Source organism: Leptodactylus fuscus, chromosome 1 (assembly GCF_031893055.1).
Source record: "Leptodactylus fuscus isolate aLepFus1 chromosome 1, aLepFus1.hap2, whole genome shotgun sequence".
Classification (NCBI taxonomy): Eukaryota; Metazoa; Chordata; class Amphibia; order Anura; family Leptodactylidae; genus Leptodactylus; species Leptodactylus fuscus.
The window spans coordinates 240,303,894-240,325,639 of NC_134265.1; the positions used below are offsets into that span (position 1 = coordinate 240,303,894).

The 21,746-nt window shown below is 46.4% G+C and overlaps 1 protein-coding gene across 1 annotated transcript in view; it reads right to left on the minus strand.

Moving 5' to 3' along the window:
• Positions 1-290: 290 nt before the first annotated feature.
• Positions 291-21,746, minus strand: part of LOC142217182 (interleukin-8-like) — a 30,498-nt gene continuing 9,042 nt past the window's right edge. Inside the window, exon 4 of the mRNA XM_075285374.1 lies at positions 291-355. Coding sequence (XP_075141475.1) covers positions 317-355 — 39 coding nt within the window. The 3' untranslated portion in view covers positions 291-316. The remainder of the gene's footprint in view (positions 356-21,746) is intronic.

A 21,746-nucleotide genomic window follows, 5' to 3' on the forward strand; every position in this document is an offset into this window, starting at 1 on the left:
ATAGTAACCCCTAAGCCACTGCCAAGTGGAGGTGTCTGCTCTGTACACTGTGCTAGTTCTGGTAGTGGATCCTGATATCAGCTGATTGGTGATGTTGCAGGGTGTAGATCTATTACTGATGCCCTTTCCTAAGGATAGATCATCAATATCTAAATCCACATTTTGTATTCCATATTTTTTAACAGCTATATTTTGTCCTATAAGGTATGGCAACTGAAAAGAATCTCATATATGGTTGTTTTCTGTCAATGGTTTAATATCAGGAATGGCCTTATTGCGATGTATCTGACATAGGTTTTTCATGTAGCTGCTCATGTTAGTTCTTTCGTTGTAACTTTACTTTCTTCTTCATGCCCTGTTAAAGTAATGATGATAAAATGTTATTGCATGTGTTTTTGATACATTTTATACATGAAATGTGTATATGACCATAAGCATATTTCCTTACAACCAGCAGCTACTCAACATTTGTATTCCATGTATATTAAGCATTGCTGCACTAAAGCATGCCACTTAAATTAAGATTTCCTCCAGAGAGACATGGCCTTGCCCTGTAGGCTAGATACTCCCTTGTGGATGATAGACAAAATATGATTCTGCTAAAAGCTTGCATGAACTTACCAGGTTAAAATGATAAATTTACATTGCTACTTAGTATTTTGTAAGACAGTAAAAAACAAAAGTCCATCAAATTCAGTCCACTGTCCTGTAATGTCGATCCAGAGATTCAACTCCTAACCAAAGTGCCATGACGACCCCCCAGGGGTGACATGACAATCCGGTGGGGAAATGGCCAGATGCCTCGTTTAAGCTACATGGGCATCCTTAGAATACCGATGTAATTGAATAGAGCAATGCAGCAGGAAAGCTTTAGCTTCTTGTCTGTTACTTGTGCATCAGCTAGTGATGTCTGCTGAAGACCTTCTGCATGGATCTGCAGGGGAAGAGGATTACAGAGCCCAAGGGAGTGAGGATGGATAAGTGGGGTGTTTATTTTTCATATTTATATAGTGCAACTACAGTATGGGGCAAGTAGGGGACATTTTTAGTCGTCAGAGGACCACAGGGGGACATTATTACTTGTCTAGGGTGGACATTGTTAGTTGTCAGAGGGCCACAGGGGGGCATTATTACTTGTCTAGGGGAGACTGGGGGACATTGTTAGTAGAGATGAGCGAACACTAAAATGTTCGAGGTTCGAAATTCGATTCGAACAGCCGCTCAATGTTCGTGTGTTCGAACGGGTTTCGAACCCCATTATAGTCTATGGGGAACAGATACTCGTTAAGGGGTGAGAGGAAAGAGTTAACCAAAGATGAAGAACTCAAGGAGAACATTTTTGTCTTATCTGCTTTTTGCTATAGAAGAAGGTCACCCACGTAGGGCAAGGACTGATTAATAGTTTTTTGGCTTTGAACCACCAAGTGCAGATGGCTCGTTACCTTGAATATATTTTTGTATAATCAATCACTTATTGCATATTTTAGATAACGCTTAAGAAACTGTGTATAAATAAAGCATGAACCTTTTCTTAGGCGCGCACACGCCATCTTATGTGCAGATACAGTTGTCTGTGTCTTCATTTTAAGTATATGGTGAGGGAGTAGGGATCCGGACCCTAGACTCCAACTAATTTGGAAACAGTCAACAACAGCTGGCCTTCTTTAGGAAAGCCAACTTATCATTACTGGCGCCCGAACAGGGACCTGCATAACGGGGACCGCTCTGAACCGACGTGGCGATCAACTGAGCCAGAGGGACTGCGGATACGGCAACACAAAACCTGGCCAGGTAAGGAGCTGAACTTACACTCTTCTGTGCTCCTTTCTGTCTTGCTGTCTCCTCTCTCTCGCTGTCTCAAGATCGGCGCGGAGGTAAGGACATAAGCGTGCCCCCCCGCAGGTCAATTTGAACTCTGTTTTTTTTTCTCTTGTTGACTGTTTTTTGTTTGTATGTTCTAACCTGAAAGGGATAGAGTACAGAGGCGAAGTATTGTTCGTTCGGGCTAAAACTGTTACCCAGAGCCTGGCCGTGGCTTCACAGACACGGAGCGTTGTGCAGTGGGAACAGTGCCAGTGCTAAAACCACTTTGGAACGAGCCTAGTAGCCTGCCTGTACAAGGACGCCGGACCGTAGTCTGGTTGTTTCCTAGGGAATAGCAGTGACATGCTAACCATCCTCTGTATTGCTGGTGTGATCTGTTTTGGAGCATATATAGCAGTTAGGATTTATCTTAACGTAAAGAAAGGAAGCCCTGAACCGTGGAGCATTCTCGGTCCCGATTTTTGGTAGTAATCCGTAGTTACAGGTTAAGGAACGCAGGAAAGGAGATCACAATTGATCCTCCGGGCGCTTCCGGGTAACTACGAAGTAAAAAATGGGACACACAGAATCAAAAGGGGTTACGGCAACCCACATAGTAATCTGCCAATATGGCAAGGAACAAGGAAAAAGGGCTAAAGCAATGCTAAAATGCTTCAAGATCCAACATGAAGATGTTTTTGACCCCAGTACCTGGACAAAAGTCCAGGAAACAAGGGGAGGGATAGTTACAGACAATGGATGGGACGCAACAGTAACTAACATGAGAAATCTATCCCAAAAAGCAAAAGATCAAGGATGGACATACGATAGAAACAAAAAGATATGGGATATCACTGATACCCGACCAACACCTGGGGGCTAGATCCCGGTCCCAAGTGCGCCCCCTTCGTATGCTAAGACAGTTAGTGACCCTCAAGTATGGACTTGCTCCAACTGCGGTCAACAAAATCCAGGCTGGAGAAACAATTGCCTAGCCTGTGGCACTCCTAAGCCCCACACTGAGTCCTTGTACCCAGTGGTGGAGAGAAGAACTCTCATTAGACCACCACAAGACCCGGCTAACCCAAATGCCCCAAGAGAAGCGGTAACGAGGACATATGACGAATACAAGCCCTGGCAACCTGGGGATCAGATGTCCCTGCTACAAAACGCCCCAAATCCTGGGACGGCTCCTGTCAGTTTCTGTAGATACTTACAACAGATTCAAGGGACATACAGAGCCACCTGGATTGATATGATGGACCTTTGTAGAATGAAGATGAGCCCGGTGCAATTCTCTCAACTTCAAACTCATATTACTCCCCATTTACCTAATGGCGGGGAAATCAGATCCGTTGCATCAGGAGCTCAATTCATGGAGCATTTGGATACCTTCTGCCAAAACCAACAAAGGCAGAAGGGAGCCTCAGGACCAGTAATCCAGGGTTCCCAAGAGCCAGTGACAGATTACCACCACAGATTAACCCAATCGTACCAAGATGAAGGACTCGACTTAGGAGAACCAGCAGTCAGACGACTGCTAACCAGGGCATTCATGGATGGACTGAGATCACAGATCTCAGATAAACTAAAGCTATGTTGTCCTGATTGGAGACAGGCAGAGAATGTGGATGAGATGGTAACCAAAGCATGTGGAATACAGTTGGATTTACAAGAGGGGAAACAAAAGAAGGTCATGGTAGCAGTGGCTACTGAAAAGCCCAACCAGAGACCGCGAAAGGGTCCCACCTGCTACTATTGTGGAAAAATAGGACACGTTATCAAAGAGTGTCGGAAGAAAAAGAAAGAGGAAAAAGAGGGTGATAAAGAGATAGAAAAAAAAGATTGACTATGCCCGGTTAGGAGCCAAGACGCCAGGGGTCCATTCATTCAGGTCCCCATACAAGTCTCTGGACTCCAAACCCAAGCTCTAGTGGATACCGGGGCTTCAAGATCTATGATACCCTCTGATCAATTGTCCCTCGAAGAAATATCAAGTGACAGAGTTAATGTATCAGGCTTCGATGGCCGCCTTCAACAAATCTCTCTTACCCATCCTCTTAAAACAAAGATAGGCCCACATATACTTGTATCCAGATTCCTAGTGGGAGGCTCAGGAACAATGGCCCTCCTGGGTGCGGATTTGCTATCCCGTTTACAAGGGAGCATACAGTATATGGAAGATGGTAGTGCCATCTTACGGGTCCCTTCGGATCTAGAACCAGAAGCTTTGTGTCAGATACTCAGCTTGGAGACAGAGGATGAGACAGTGCCTACCTCCCCCCTTTCTACTCTTCTTGACTCTCTGCCCACTCAACTCTGGGCAAAGGATAAAACTGATATAGGCAACATGTCAGTTGCCCCAGTGAAAGTACTATGGAAAAAGGACATTAAACTGCCTCAACTTCAACAGTATCCTCTTAACCCATCTCAGGAGAAATCCTTATCTGAACAAATCGACCCGCTACTGGAAAGAGGTGTACTTATTCGACTTAAGTCACCCGCGAACACCCCTTTATTCCCAGTCAAGAAGAAGACCGGTAAAGGACAACCGACAACGTATCGCATGGTTCATGATCTTCGAGCAATAAACTCGATATTAGAACCCCTTACTCCGGTTGTGCCGAATCCGCATACTCTATTGAACCAAGTACCACCAGAGACAGAGTTCTACACGGCTATAGATATAGCGAACGCATTTTTTTCTGTACCATTACACCCTGACTGTTATCACCTTTTTGCGTTCACGCACAAAGGTGTTCAATATGCGTGGACAAGACTGCCACAGGGAATGGTCCATTCTCCTACCCTGTATTCTTCAGCAATGGCGTCTGTCCTCTCAGCCTTTCAATTACCTCATGGGTGTGTACTTTTGCAATATGTTGATGACCTCCTTCTTTGTTGTCCGAACAAGGAAGTCTGCATACAAGCCAGCTTGGAGCTGTTACATTTTCTGGCCGCAGCACACTGTAAAGTTTCTAAAGACAAACTACAGTTTGTACAAAGAAAAGTTATCTTTCTGGGTCACTGCCTATCAGCTGGGCAAAAACACCTGAGCCCATCACGGATCCAAACCATTCAACAGGCAAAACTCCCAACTAACGTGAAACAACTCCGAGCCTTCTTGGGCCTTGTCTCCTATTGCAGACAATGGATCCCAAACGCAGCAAAACTGATGCAGCCACTCTATGATTGTACTAAGGAAATTCCTTTCTCCCTCTCATCAGAAGGCGTCGCTGCATTCCAAACTTTGAAACAGGAGTTGTTGAGGGCTCCTGCCCTCAGTTTGCCTAATTACCAACATCCTTTTTTTTCTCTTCATTAGAGAACTGAATGGATTTGCTCTTGGCATACTCACTCAAAAATTTGATGGCAAGCACAGACCTCTAGGATATTATTCAGCGCAGCTGGACCCAGTTGTGAAAGCTGCCCCCACCTGTCTAAGAACTGTTGCTTCAGTTCAAGCCATCCTTGACAAAGCATCCGACGTGTCTCTGGATTATCCTACCACTATCTTGACTACCCATGATGTCTATGCCATACTGTCACAAGTACAGACCAAACATCTGTCTATGGCCAGACAGGTGCGCATGCAATGCGCGCTCCTCCTCCCTCCCAACCTCACTTTTCAAAAACTCACAAGTCTAAATCTAGCGGAACTCCTAATCTTCGCAGATTTAGAAGGGGGGAGTGGTGTGGGAGACACTGAGACTGAGAATGATGAGGCAACAGAATCACCTATGATTTTTGAGCATGACTGCACCGAACTGATAGAAGCAGAATCACAACCTTTTCATACCATCTCGAGGACCCCATTGCCCAATCCAGTACATGAATTTTTTATCGATGGCAGTAGATATGCTGATGAAAAAGGAAAATTCCATACTGGATATGCTGTGGTCACCCTGCATGAGACAGTGACATGTGGTCCTCTGCCACCAAGCCAGTCTGCCCAAGTTGCAGAACTAACGGCACTAAAAGAGGCCATAGAAAGAGCAGGTGATGCCACAACCAACATCTATACCGATTCAGCATATGCACATGGCGTTATACATGACTCAGGTCATATTTGGGCAGTAAGGGGATTCCTTACAGCAGCAGGAAATCCCATCAAGCATGGAGATTTGATTAAACAACTTGTGGAGGCGGCTGCAAAAAGCAAGGATCTTGCAGTGGTGAAAGTAGCCGCTCACACACGTGCAGGTACCAAGGAAGCAAGAGGAAATGACTTGGCTGACAAAGCAGCCAAAAGGGCTGCACTCCTCCCATTACCGCTTGACGAGGAGGTAAAAGCAGTCACAGACCTGTCTTCCAAGGAACTGTTAAAACAAGCCACTCAGGCTTTAACTGAGGAAGAACTTGATGAATGCACTAGAAAAGGGATCTTGATGGAAGAAACATGGCATGTTAATGGACTACCAGTCCTACCAAGAGTTTGGTTCCCAGCCATTTATTCTGCTTTACATCTTCCCAGTCATACTAGTGCAAATGTGATGGTGCAACAAGCTAAACAAACCTGGCATGCACCAGGATTCAGACAGTACGCAAACGATCGGATCAGGGCCTGCCACATCTGTCAGGCCAATAATCCTGGACAGACTGTTAAAGTTCCACCAAAGCACTTACCTAAGGCCCACTATCCGTTCCAGAGGCTTCAGATTGATTATATACAGATGCCAAAAAGTGGCCAATACGAGTACGTGCTTGTCTGTGTGGACTTATTCTCGGGGTGGCCGGAAGGGTACCCCGTAAAAGCGGCTACCGCAAAGAGTACTGCGGCAAAAATTGCCACAGAACTAGTCCCGAGATTTGGTCTGCCCGAGGAACTCATTTTACTGGTCAGGTGTTCCAAAACATATGCTTGGCCCTAGGCATTGACTCGGCTCTGCATACCCCTTACAGGCCACAAGCCTCAGGCAAGGTGGAAAGGCTAAATGGTACTCTCAAACTGAAAATCCAAAAGGCAATGCAAGAAACACGTAAACCTTGGACACAATGTTTACCAATTGCTTTATACTCTGTGAGAACCGCGCCCTCGGGCAGAACCAGGTTATCACCATATGAGATATTGTTTGGGAGGGCGCCACAGCTGGGATGTTACTTTCCACAACAGCTAGAACTAAATTGTGACAGCCTGACCGCATATGTCATAAGTCTGCAGAAATTGCTGAATGTTAACCATTCTCGAGTATTCTCTTCCCTCCCAGACTCTGAAGCTGATGCAGGAGCACATAAACTGCAGCCTGGTGACCTGGTCTACGTCAAAAAGCACACCCGAAAGAGTCTTGAACCAAGATTTGATGGTCCATTCCAAGTCCTTCTGACGACTCCCACATCTGTAAAGCTAGAAGGAAGAGAAACATGGATCCATGCCAGCCACTGCAAACTTGCCTCTTGATCCTGATCATGATCGGATCAAGCATATCCTTTTTGAAAGAATCTGATTCTAGAGAAAACATGTTACTAACACATCACAGAATACTAAACCAATATTTGAATGTGTCTGATTGTTGGATATGCACCCATTCCCCGGTAACTGCCTCCTCCATGGCATATCTAGCTATACCTGTCCCATTTGAAGAGTTTTTCAATTCAGGCTCATGTTGGGATCAAAGGGCTAACAGTAATGCACAATTTAGCAGCCAATGGAATGTTAGTGTACCAATCCCATTAGCAGGATGGACGTCCCCTCCATGGTGGGCGGGGGTCATGGCATCGACATCGAAAGATCACAACCAGTATCTAGCATTCAAGGGAGGCAATTGGGTGAGGAGGAACTATACACAAGTTGTACAGTTGGGGGATGTGCCCCTAGAAGAACTAAAAATAATGTTTAACAGAACTGTAAACAGTATAGGAACTCCCGATGCATGGAAACCTTCCCTGCTTGAAAGAAAGATCATAGACCCTAACTGGGAGTGGGCATTCCTATTTAAAAATGGTAACAATGATACCTGTAATAAGGAAGCATATAATTTGTGGTGCAATGAATCTGCTGAGTATAAACCAGGTGAGGCTACATGTGGTAATCCAGATGTAGGATACTGTAGTCCACTAGGACAGTATCCTGGTTGGTGTGTTATACAAAATATCACTAAATTAATTGATCTTGCACATCGTCTAATTTTGCAACACTCTCATTTCTGGGATCTTCCAAGGGGGGTGTACTGGGCTTGTGGAAAGAACGCCTACAAGTGGCTCCCAGTAGGAGTTAATGGTACCTGTACGGCTGTTAGACTAACACCTGCCACTTTTATAGTTAATACTGATGACCTCCCTGTGAATAAGATCCCCAGACATTTGCTCACAAAAAGAGCGACAGACAACAAGCCACGACCCAGTGGAAGACCCCATCTGGTACAAATGTCTTCAACTAATAAGATTTTTAGTACATTGTTTCTTTATCCCATGGTAATGCAAACTTGGGATAAATTGGTAGAAGCTACCGATTATTTGGATGATCAGATATTCGAAATACTCAACCTACTCAATGCTTCAGTAGCTGTACAGAAACAACTCATAACAGTTACTAACCAACATACTATAGTGCTTGATTACATTACTGCTGCACAGGGGGGCATGTGCCAGATAGTAGGCCCCACCTGTTGCCATTATGTGGATACAGAAGGAGTAGTGCAAATCACAGCTGGTCTGGATAAACTTGCACAGTTAAGGGAAAAACATGATAAAATGGTCCTAGCCGAACAAGACACCTGGTGGTCAGGAGTACTTTCTAGCCTTAACCCAGCCAATTGGTTTAAAGGCGTAGGCGGATGGTTGGTTGGGATACTCCAAGGTTTTTTGCAAATTATACTAATCCTCTTTGCTATATATGTAGTATGGAAATGTTTAAGATGTATCTGTCAGCAGGTGTGTAGAAGTCCAAGATCAACTCCTATCTAACTCTTTGTGTCTTATTCCCTCTAGTGTTGGCGCTCAAATGAAGAAGTCTCTTGGTGGGGGATATGCCTGTGTGTCCTCGGAGGATGGTTGTAGGACCCAGAAGCATCCACAGCCCTGGACAACCCGTGGTTCAGATAGTATCTGAGGTTCACATCGGCTGTCAATCCTTTGCCAGGATCCAGACTTCTCCATCAGCGCCAAAGGGGGGACTGAGAGGAAAGAGTTAACCAAAGATGAAGAACTCAAGGAGAACATTTTTGTCTTATCTGCTTTTTGCTATAGAAGAAGGTCACCCACGTAGGGCAAGGACTGATTAATAGTTTTTTGGCTTTGAACCACCAAGTGCAGATGGCTCGTTACCTTGAATATATTTTTGTATAATCAATCACTTATTGCATATTTTAGATAACGCTTAAGAAACTGTGTATAAATAAAACATGAACCTTTTCTTAGGCGCGCACACGCCATCTTATGTGCAGATACAGTTGTCTGTGTCTTCATTTTAAGTATATGGTGAGGGAGTAGGGATCCGGACCCTAGACTCCAACTAATTTGGAAACAGTCAACAACAGCTGGCCTTCTTTAGGAAAGCCAACTTATCAGGGGGAAACCCAAATCCGTGTCTGGAGGGTCACCAAGTCCACTAAGACAACCCAGGAAATGATGCCAACACCTCTGGAATGACACTGGGACAGCAGGGGAAGCATGTCTGGGGGCATCTAACACACCAAAGACCCTCTATTACCCCAACATCACAGCCTAACAACTACACACTTTACACACTCAATACCACCTCTCTGACAGTAGGAAAACACCTTGAAACATGTGTATTTGGCACTTGCAGTGAGGAGAGCTTGTCACCAGCAGTGAATTTGGCCCTTGTAGTAAGTTGAGGTTGGCACCAACATTTGTTTTGAAAATCAGGGTGGATTGAGCCTCTAACCAGCAGAGTTTGGGCAAATTCATGGTGGAGGGAGCCTCTAAAAACCCCAGTTTGGACCAATTCATGGTGGAGGGAGCCTCTAAAAACCCCAGTTTGGACCAATTCATGGTGGAGGGAGCCTCTAAAAAACCCAGTTTGGACCAATTCATGGTGGGGGGAGCCTCTAAACAGCCCAGTTTGGACCAATTCATGGTGGAGGGAGCCTCTAAAAACCCCAGTTTGGACCAATTCATGGTGGAGGGAGCCTCTAAAAACCCCAGTTTGGACCAATTCATGGTGGAGGGAGCCTCTAAAAACCCCAGTTTGGACCAATTCATGATGGAGGGAGCCTCTAAACAGCCCAGTTTGGGCAAATTCATGGTGAAGGGAGCCTCTAAAAACCCCAGTTTGGACCAATTCATGGTGGAGGGAGCCTCTAAAAACCCCAGTTTGGACCAATTCATGGTGGAGGGAGCCTCTAAACAGCCCAGTTTGGGCAAATTCATGGTGGAGGGAGCCTCTAAAAACCCCCAGTTTGGACCAATTCATGGTGGAGGGAGCCTCTAAAAACCCCAGTTTGGACCAATTCATGGTGGAGGGAGTCTCTAAACAGCTCAGTTTGGGCAAATTCATGGTGGAGGGAGCCTCTAAAAACCCCAGTTTGGACCAATTCATGGTGGAGGGAGCCTCTAAAAACCCCAGTTTGGACCAATTCATGGTGGAGGGAGCCTCTAAAAACCCCAGTTTGGACCAATTCATGGTGGAGGGAGCCTCTAAACAGCCCAGTTTGGGCAAATTCATGGTGGAGGGAGCCTCTAAAAAACCCCAGTTTGGACCAATTCATGGTGGAGGGAGCCTCTAAAAACCCCAGTTTGGACCAATTCATGGTGGAGGGAGCCTCTAAACAGCCCAGTTTGGGCAAATTCATGGTGGAGGGAGCCTCTAAAAACCCCCAGTTTGGACCAATTCATGGTGGAGGGAGCCTCTAAAAACCCCAGTTTGGACCAATTCATGGTGGAGGGAGCCTCTAAACAGCCCAGTTTGGGCAAATTCATGGTGGAGGGAGCCTCTAAACAGCCCAGTTTGGGCAAATTCATGGTGGAGGGAGCCTCTAAAAACCCCAGTTTGGACCAATTCATGGTGGAGGGAGCCTCTAAAAACCCCAGTTTGGACCAATTCATGGTGGAGGGAGCCTCTAAAAACCCCAGTTTGGACCAATTCATGGTGGAGGGAGCCTCTAAACAGCCCAGTTTGGGCAAATTCATGGTGGAGGGAGCCTCTAAACAGCCCAGTTTGGGCAAATTCATGGTGGAGGGAGCCTCTAAAAACCCCAGTTTGGACCAATTCATGGTGGAGGGAGCCTCTAAAAACCCCAGTTTCGACCAATTCATGGTGGAGGGAGCCTCTAAAAACCCCAGTTTGGACCAATTCATGATGGAGGGAGCCTCTAAACAGCCCAGTTTGGACCAATTCATGGTGGAGAGAGCCTCTAAAAACCCTAGTTTGGACCAATTCATGGTGGAGGGAGCCTCTAAACAGGCCAGTTTGGGCAAATTCATGGTGGAGGGAGCCTCTAAACAGGCCAGTTTGGGCAAATTCATGGTGGAGGGAGCCTCTAACCAGCCCAGTTTGGACCAATTCATGGTGGAGGGAGCCTCTAAAAACCCCAGTTTGGACCAATTCATGGTGGAGGGAGCCTCTAAACAGCCCAGTTTGGGCAAATTCATGGTGGAGGGAGCCTCTAAAAAACCCCAGTTTGGACCAATTCATGGTGGAAGGAGCCTCTAAAAACCCCAGTTTGGACCAATTCATGGTGGAGGGATCCTCTAAACAGCTCAGTTTGGGCAAATTCATGGTGGAGGGAGCCTCTAAAAACCCCAGTTTGGACCAATTCATGGTGGAGGGAGCCTCTAAAAACCCCAGTTTGGACCAATTCATGGTGGAGGGAGCCTCTAAAAACCCCAGTTTGGACCAATTCATGGTGGAGGGAGCCTCTAAACAGCCCAGTTTGGGCAAATTCATGGTGGAGGGAGCCTCTAAAAACCCCCAGTTTGGACCAATTCATGGTGGAGGGAGCCTCTAAAAACCCCAGTTTGGACCAATTCATGGTGGAGGGAGCCTCTAAACAGCCCAGCTTGGGCAAATTCATGGTGGAGGGAGCCTCTAAACAGCCCAGTTTGGGCAAATTCATGGTGGAGGGAGCCTTTAAAAACCCCAGTTTGGACCAATTCATGGTGGAGGGAGCCTCTAAAAACCCCAGTTTGGACCAATTCATGGTGGAGGGAGCCTCTAAACAGCCCAGTTTGGGCAAATTCATGGTGGAGGGAGCCTCTAAACAGGCCAGTTTGGGCAAATTCATGGTGGAGGGAGCCTCTAACCAGCCCAGTTTGGACCAATTCATGGTGGAGGGAGCCTCTAAAAACCCCAGTTTGGACCAATTCATGGTGGAGGGAGCCTCTAAACAGCCCAGTTTGGGCAAATTCATGGTGGAGGGAGCCTCTAAAAACCCCCAGTTTGGACCAATTCATGGTGGAGGGAGCCTCTAAAAACCCCAGTTTGGACCAATTCATGGTGGAGGGAGCCTCTAAACAGCCCAGTTTGGGCAAATTCATGGTGGAGGGAGCCTCTAAACAGCCCAGTTTGGGCAAATTCATGGTGGAGGGAGCCTCTAAAAACCCCAGTTTGGACCAATTCATGGTGGAGGGAGCCTCTAAAAACCCCAGTTTGGACCAATTCATGGTGGAGGGAGCCTCTAAAAACCCCAGTTTGGACCAATTCATGATGGAGGGAGCCTCTAAACAGCCCAGTTTGGACCAATTCATGGTGGAGAGAGCCTCTAAAAACCCCAGTTTGGACCAATTCATGGTGGAGGGAGCCTCTAAACAGGCCAGTTTGGGCAAATTCATGGTGGAGGGAGCCTCTAAACAGGCCAGTTTGGGCAAATTCATGGTGGAGGGAGCCTCTAACCAGCCCAGTTTGGACCAATTCATGGTGGAGGGAGCCTCTAAAAACCCCAGTTTGGACCAATTCATGGTGGAGGGAGCCTCTAAACAGCCCAGTTTGTACCAATTCATGGTGGAGGGAGCCTCTAAAAACCCCAGTTTGGACCAATTCATGGTGGAGGGAGCCGCTAAACAGCCCAGTTTGGACCAATTCATGGTGGAGGGAGCCTCTAACCAGCAGAGTTGGTGGAAATCAGGGTGGAGGGAGCCTCTAACCAGCAGAGTTGTGGGAAAGCAGGGTGGAGGGAGCCTCTAACCAGCAGAGTTGGGGGAAATCAGGGTGGAGGGAGCCTAGTATTAGCAGAATTGTGCAACGCTTATGGTGGATGAGTATGAGGATGCGGAGGAATTGGAGAGGTTGAGTACAGACATGGAGTTTCATGTTGGGGTGCTTTACACAGGTGGGCCCAAAAATGAAGGCTCTATCCAGTGGTGGTTCATTTTTATCAAAGTGAGCCGGTCGGCACTCTCAGCTGACAGACGGGTGCGCTTGTCAGTGATGATGCCACCGGCTGCACTGAACACCCTCTCAGATAGGACGCTGGCGGCAGGACAGGACAGCACCTCCAAGGCATATAGGGCAAGTTCAAGCCACAGGTCCAACTTCGACACCCAATACGTGTAGGGCGCAGAGGGGTCGGAGAGGACAGGGCTGTGGTCGGAAAGGTATTCCCGCAACATGCGCCTATACTTCTCACGCCTGCTGACACTAGGACCCTTCGTGGCGGCACTTTGGCGAGGGGGTGCCATCAAGGTGTCCCAGACCTTAGACAGTGTGCCCCTCGTTTGTGTGGACCGGTGAGAACTTGGTTGCCTACTGGAGGAACTGCCCTCCCTGCCGCCAACGTCACATGCTGGAAACATCTCCATCATATTCTGCACCAATTGCCTGTGGCAAGCATTGATGCGATTGGCCCTCCCCTCTACCGGAATAAAAGACGAGATGTTGTTTTTATACCGGGGGTCAAGGATAGCAAAGATCCAGTACTGGTTGTCCTCCATGATTTTGACAATACGCTTGTCGGTTGTAAAGCACCCCAACATGAACTCAGCCATGTCTGCCACAGTGTTAGTTGGCATGACTCCTCTGGCCCCACCGGAAAGTTCAATCTCCATTTCCTCCTCATCCTCCATGTCTACCCATCCGCGCTGCAACAATGGGACGATACGAAGTTGCCCTGAAGCCTCCTGTATCACCATCACATCATCGGACAACTCTTCTTCCTCCTCCTCCTCCTCCTCCATTAAACGCAGTGAAGCAGACAGATGTGTGGACCTACTCTCCAGCTGTGACGGATCGGATGCTATCCCTGACTCCTCTGTGTGATCTGAGTTATCCCTGATGTCAATCAGGGATTCTCTCAGAACACACAAGAGCGGGATTGTAAGGCTCACCATCGCATCCTCAGAGCTCACCCTCCTTGTGGACTCCTCAAAGACCCGTAGGATGTCACAAAGGTCTCTCATCCATGGCCACTCATGGATGAGAAACTGAGGCAGCTGACTTTGTGGCACCCTAGGGTTTTGTAGCTGGTATTCTATCAAAGGTCTCTGCTGCTCAACCACTCTATTCAACATCTGAAACGTTGAGTTCCAGCGTGTGGGGACGTCGCACAAAAGCCGGTGTTGTGGCACATGCAGGCGTTGCTGGAGAGATTTTAAGCTAGCAGCGGCTACTGTCGACTTGCGAAAGTGGGCGCACATGCGCCGCACTTTCACCAGTAGCTCTGGAACATTGGGGTAGCTCTTTAGGAAACGTTGCACCACTAGGTTGAAGACGTGGGCCAGGCATGGAACATGTTGGAGTCCGGCAAGCTCCAGAGCTGCTACCAGGTTCCGGCCGTTATCACAAACGACCATGCCTGGGCCCAGGTGCAGCGGCTCAAACCATATTGCCGTCTCATCGAGGAGGGCATCCCTCACCTCGGAGGCAGTGTGCTGTCTGTCCCCCAAGCTGATCAGCTTCAGCACAGCCTGCTGACGTCTACCAACGCCAGTGCTGCAACGTTTCCAACTCGTAGCTGGGGTCAATCTAACAGCGGAGGAGGAGGCGGTGGCGGAGGAGGAGGCGGTGGCGGAGGAGGAGGCGGTAGAGGAGGAGGAGGAGGGGGGTGTTCTTCTCGTGTCCCTGCCAGGAATGTTAGGCGGGGAGACGAGGTACACCGGGCCAGTTTGGGAAGCAGTCCCAGCCTCAACTACATTCACCCAGTGTGCCGTCAGTGAAATGTAGCGTCCCTGTCCGCATGCACTTGTCCACGCGTCGGTGGTCAAGTGGACCTTTGTGCAAAGCGCGGAACTAAGGGCCCGCCTGATGTTGAGTGACACGTGCTGGTGTAAGGCGGGGACGGCACACCGGGAGAAGTAGTGACGGCTAGGGACGGCATAGCGCCTGATGGTGCCTTTGATGGTGCAGGAGAAGGAGATAAGACAGGAACAGGGGAGGATGAGGGAGAAGTCAACAAAGTGGCGGAGGCAGATGAAGTGGTGTCCTGGCTCGTCCTCTGGAGTGCATCGCCAGCACAGTCAGCAGTGGCAGTGGCAGAGGCAGAGGCAGTGGCAGAGGCAGTGGCAGTGGCGTGAACGGCAGGCGGCCTTTGTCCTGCCGTTGCTGCCTGCCACTGATTCCAGTGCTTGGATTCCAAATGACGGCGCATTGAAGTGGTGGACAGGTTGCTCTTCTCAGAGCCCCTAATCAATTTCGAGAGGCAAATTGTGCAGACAACACTATATCTGTCCTCGGCGCATTCCTTGAAAAAACTCCACACCTTCGAGAAACGTGCCCTCGAGGTGGGAGTTTTTCGGGGCTGGGTACGAACTGGAACATCTTGGGAGATTCCGGGTGTGGCCTGGCTTCGCCTAAGCTGCTGACCTCTGCCTCTGCCTCTAGCTACCCTTTTTGGTGCTGCACTTGCCTCAACATCCACACTACTTTCCCCGCTTGACATCCCCCCTGTCCAGGTCGGGTCAGTGTCCTCATCATCCACCACTTCCTCTTCCAACTCCTGTCTCATCTCCTCCTCCCGCACAATGCGCCGGTCAACTGGATGCCCTGACGGCAACTGCGTCACATCATCGTCGATGAGGGTGGGTTGCTGGTCATCCACCACCAAATCGAACGGAGATGGAGGAGACTCTAGTGTTTGAGCATCTGGACACAGATGCTCCTCTGTTAGGTTCGTGGAATCGTGACGTGGAGAGGCAGGTTGAGGGACAATGAAAGGAGCGGAGAACAGCTCTGGGGAGCAGGGACAGTTGGGGTTATTGTTCTGTGAAGCTTGGGAATTTTGGGAGGAAGGAGGACAAGACTGTTGGGTAATAGGAGGAGAGGAGGCAGAGTCTGACTGGCTGCTGGACAATGTGCTGTAAGCGTTCTCTGACAGCCATTGCAAGACCTGTTCCTGGTTCTCGGGCCTACTAAGGTTTGTACCCTGCAGTTTAGTTAATGTGGCAAGCAACCCTGGCACTGTGGAGTGGCGCAATGCTTGCTGCCCCACAGGAGAAGGCACGGGACGCCCTGTGGCTTCACTGCTACCTTGCTCCCCAGAACTATTCCCCCGACCTCGCCCACGGCCTCGTCCACGTCCCTTTCCGGGAGCCTTGCGCATTTTGAATTCCCAGTTAGAAATTGGCACTATATACCAGTAGCAAAAATTGTGGGTGCACGTAACCCCAATATATTCTTTGAATTCCCAGTCAGACAATGGCACTATATACCAGTAGTAAAAATTGTGGGTGCACGTAACCCCAATATATTCTTTGAATTCCCAGTCAGACAATGGCACTGTATACCAGTAGTAAAAATTGTGGGTGCACGTAACCCCAATATATTCTTTGAATTCCCAGTCAGACAATGGCACTATATACCAGTAGTAAAAATTGTGGGTGCACGTAACCCCAATATATTCTTTGAATTCCCAGTCAGACAATGGCACTATATACCAGTAGTAAAAATTGTGGGTGCACGTAACCCCAATATATTCTTTGAATTACCAGTCAGAAACTGGCACTATATGGCAGTAGCAAGAAATGAGGGTATTTATAACCCCAATATATTCTTTGAATTCCCAGTCAGACAATGGCACTGTATACCAGTAGTAAAAATTGTGGGTGCACGTAACCCCAATATATGCTTTGAATTACCAGTCAGAAACTGGCACTATATGGCAGTAGCAAGAAATGAGGGTATTTGTAACCCCAATATATTCTTTGAATTCCCAGTCAGAAACTGGCACTGTATACCAGTAGTAAAAATTGTGGGTGCACGTAACCCCAATATATTCTTTGAATTCCCAGTCAGACAATGGCACTATATACCAGTAGTATAAATTGTGGGTGCACGTAACCCCAATATATTCTTTGAATTCCCAGTCAGACAATGGCACTGTATACCAGTAGTAAAAATTGTGGGTGCATGTAACCCCAATATATTCTTTGAATTACCAGTCAGACAATGGCACTATATACCAGTAGCAAGAAATGAGGGTATTTATAACCCCAATATATTCTTTGAATTCCCAGTCAGACAATGGCACTGTATACCAGTAGTAAAAATTGTGGGTGCACGTAACCCCAATATATTCTTTGAATTCCCAGTCAGAAACTGGCACTATATGGCAGTAGCAAGAAATGAGGGTATTTATAACCCCAATATATTCTTTGAATTCCCAGTCAGACAATGGCACTGTATACCAGTAGTAAAAATTGTGGGTGCACGTAACCCCAATATATTCTTTGAATTACCAGTCAGAAACTGGCACTATATGGCAGTAGCAAGAAATGAGGGTATTTGTAACCCCAATATATTCTTTGAATTCCCAGTCAGACAATAGCACTGTATACCAGTAGTAAAAATTGTGGGTGCACGTAACCCCAATATATTCTTTGAATTACCAGTCAGAAACTGGCACTATATGGCAGTAGCAAGAAATGAGGGTATTTATAACCCCAATATATTCTTTGAATTCCCAGTCAGACAATGGCACTGTATACCAGTAGTAAAAATTGTGGGTGCACGTAACCCCAATATATTCTTTGAATTACCAGTCAGAAACTGGCACTATATGGCAGTAGCAAGAAATGAGGGTATTTATAACCCCAATATATTCTTTGAATTCCCAGTCAGACAATGGCACTGTATACCAGTAGTAAAAATTGTGGGTGCACGTAACCCCAATATATTCTTTGAATTACCAGTCAGAAACTGGCACTATATGGCAGTAGCAAGAAATGAGGGTATTTGTAACCCCAATATATTCTTTGAATTCCCAGTCAGAAACTGGCACTGTATACCAGTAGTAAAAATTGTGGGTGCACGTAACCCCAATATATTCTTTGAATTACCAGTCAGAAACTGGCACTATATGGCAGTAGCAAGAAATGAGGGTATTTATAACCCCAATATATTCTTTGAATTCCCAGTCAGACAATGGCACTGTATACCAGTAGTAAAAATTGTGGGTGCACGTAACCCCAATATATTCTTTGAATTACCAGTCAGAAACTGGCACTATATGGCAGTAGCAAGAAATGAGGGTATTTGTAACCCCAATATATTCTTTGAATTCCCAGTCAGAAACTGGCACTGTATACCAGTAGTAAAAATTGTGGGTGCACGTAACCCCAATATATTCTTTGAATTCCCAGTCAGACAATGGCACTATATACCAGTAGCAAGAAATGAGGGTATTTATAACCCCAATATATTCTTTGAATTCCCAGTCAGACAATGGCACTGTATACCAGTAGTAAAAATTGTGGGTGCACGTAACCCCAATATATTCTTTGAATTCCCAGTCAGAAACTGGCACTATATGGCAGTAGCAAGAAATGAGGGTATTTATAACCCCAATATATTCTTTGAATTCCCAGTCAGACAATGGCACTGTATACCAGTAGTAAAAATTGTGGGTGCACGTAACCCCAATATATTCTTTGAATTACCAGTCAGAAACTGGCACTATATGGCAGTAGCAAGAAATGAGGGTATTTGTAACCCCAATATATTCTTTGAATTCCCAGTCAGACAATGGCACTGTATACCAGTAGTAAAAATTGTGGGTGCACGTAACCCCAATATATTCTTTGAATTCCCAGTCAGAAACTGGCACTATATGGCAGTAGCAAGAAATGAGGGTATTTATAACCCCAATATATTCTTTGAATTCCCAGTCAGACAATGGCACTGTATACCAGTAGTAAAAATTGTGGGTGCACGTAACCCCAATATATTCTTTGAATTACCAGTCAGAAACTGGCACTATATGGCAGTAGCAAGAAATGAGGGTATTTGTAACCCCAATATATTCTTTGAATTCCCAGTCAGAAACTGGCACTATATGGCAGTAGCAAGAAATGAGGGTATTTATAACCCCAATATATTCTTTGAATTCCCAGTCAGACAATGGCACTGTATACCAGTAGTAAAAATTGTGGGTGCACGTAACCCCAATATATTCTTTGAATTACCAGTCAGAATCTGGCACTATATGGCAGTAGCAAGAAATGAGGGTATTTGTAACCCCAATATATTCTTTGAATTCCCAGTCAGAAACTGGCACTGTATACCAGTAGTAAAAATTGTGGGTGCACGTAACCCCAATATATTCTTTGAATTACCAGTCAGAAACTGGCACTATATGGCAGTAGCAAGAAATGAGGGTATTTGTAACCCCAATATATTCTTTGAATTCCCAGTCAGAAACTGGCACTGTATACCAGTAGTAAAAATTGTGGGTGCACGTAACCCCAATATATTCTTTGAATTACCAGTCAGAAACTGGCACTATATGGCAGTAGCAAGAAATGAGGGTATTTGTAACCCCAATATATTCTTTGAATTCCCAGTCAGAAACTGGCACTGTATACCAGTAGTAAAAATTGTGGGTGCACGTAACCCCAATATATTCTTTGAATTCCCAGTCAGACAATGGCACTATATACCAGTAGCAAAAATTGTGGGTGTATATAGCCCCAATTCTATTGCTAGGGGACTTGCAGGGTATTTCTGAGGTGAAGGTGGGGGGGGGCACACCGTTGGAACGGTGATTTGGGGTGTATATATGGGGTATACGGGAATACACTGTCAGTGTGTTCCATTCAGGATCCTGGGAAAGCTGGGTTGCGGCGATTGAGCCCGTCAGTGCCACGTTACACTGACAAGCTTCTCCCTGGAATTGAAGTTATATGTAAGCCCAATATATTCTTTGAATTCCCAGTGAGACAATGGCACTATATGGCGGTAGCAAAAATAGTGGGTGTATATAGCCCCCAATTCTATTGCTAGGGGACTTGCAGGGTATTTCTGGGGTGAAGGTGGGGGGGCACACCGTTGGAACGGGTATCGGGGGTATATATCGGGTATACGGGAATACACTGACAGTGTATTCCATTCAGGATCCTGGGAAAGCTGGGTTGCGGCGATTGAGCCCGTCAGTGCCACGTTACACTGACAAGCTTCTCCCTGGAATTTAGCTCTTACAAGAGCTGTTGGTTGTCTTCTCCTTCCTATCCTAGCCTGTCCCTGCCTACCCAGAATCTAAGCCCTAGCTAGCTGGACGGAAACCTCCGTCCCCGGTGAATTGCAAGCTCAGAATGACGCGAACCTGGGCGGCGCTGTTCTTTTAAATTAGAGGTCACATGTTTTCGGCAGCCAATGGGTTTTGCCTACTTTTCTCAACGTCACCGGTGTCGTAGTTCCTGTCCCACCTACCCTGCGCTGTTATTGGAGCAAAAAAGGCGCCAGGGAAGGTGGGAGGGGAATCGAGTAATGGCGCACTTTACCACGCGGTGTTCGATTCGATTCGAACATGCCGAACAGCCTAATATCCGATCGAACATGAGTTCGATAGAACACTGTTCGCTCATCTCTAATTGTTAGTAGTCAGAGGGCCACAGGGGAGAATTATTACTTGTCTAAAGGCGACTGGGGGGCCATCATTTGTTGTCAGGGGTCCAGTGGGGAGCATTATTAGATGTCTTGGGCCACTGGGCAGCATGATACTATATGGGGCCACTAAGGGAGATTATGTTTATGGAATTCTTGTATGTGCTTGGTGTAAAATATAGGACCAATAACATATCTCCAGTAATAATAAACAGCAGTACAAATCTCTTGTAATATACTTGGATTTCAGAAAGACAAAGTGTCCTTTAAGGATTAAGGCCAGAGCCTTACATTGTGGATTCTGGCTAATCTTATGTACACATTGCAGAAAAAAATCAGCAGTGGAAAAGCTGGTGTTTTCTGAATAGATATAATAGGAGCAGATATTCTGCAGAGGAAAGCGCCGCAGAAACTGTGAAAAACGTTGCAGAAAATAAATGTGATGCATTTCTCTCCCTAATCGAACCCAAAGAATGGAAACCCAAATGCAGGTGTGAACCTAGGGTCACCACTATATGCATATGAAGAGTCAGATGGGAGAACGATCAAGGTCCTAAAATTTGTCAAATTGAGATGATGGCGCCACATAGTGGCATCCTATAGGATGCCAGTTAAAAATTGGAAAAGCAATGAAAGTCCAGGTTTATATTAGGCTTGCAAATATAGTGTAACATGGAAAAGCGATTAGAGTCTGACTTTAAAACTGACTTTACTTAAAATTTACGTTTTTGGACCTTGATCGTTCTTCCATCTGACTCCTCATATGCTAGTAACATATTTTTGATGAGCACACCAGCCAATATACCATCACTTTGTTGCTCTAGTTTGCATATTAATACTGAGTCTGTTTTATAAACAATGTGGTGAGTGGTAGAACTGGATTAGATACAATATTCTGATTGCTATAGAATAGTTTACAGGGTACACAAACTATTGCTCCCCCAGAGGCTATTAGTTACAAAGGCATGAAGTTTAGCTGGTAGTTACAGAAGTATATATTATAAAAGGCCCTCGCTGTTCACCAGGGAATTCCTAAATAAATATGGACTGTGCTCAGTGGCGTAACTACCGGGGTAGCAGGGGTAGCGGCTGCCACAGGTTCCAGGACATTAGGGGTCCTGCGACAGCCGCTACCACTGCATTTTTTTCCTTTTCTTAATATGAGTTACTCCAGCTGGTAACGGGCCCTATTTACTTACTTCTCCTGGCAGTGGCCGGGATTGGTAAGTGACGC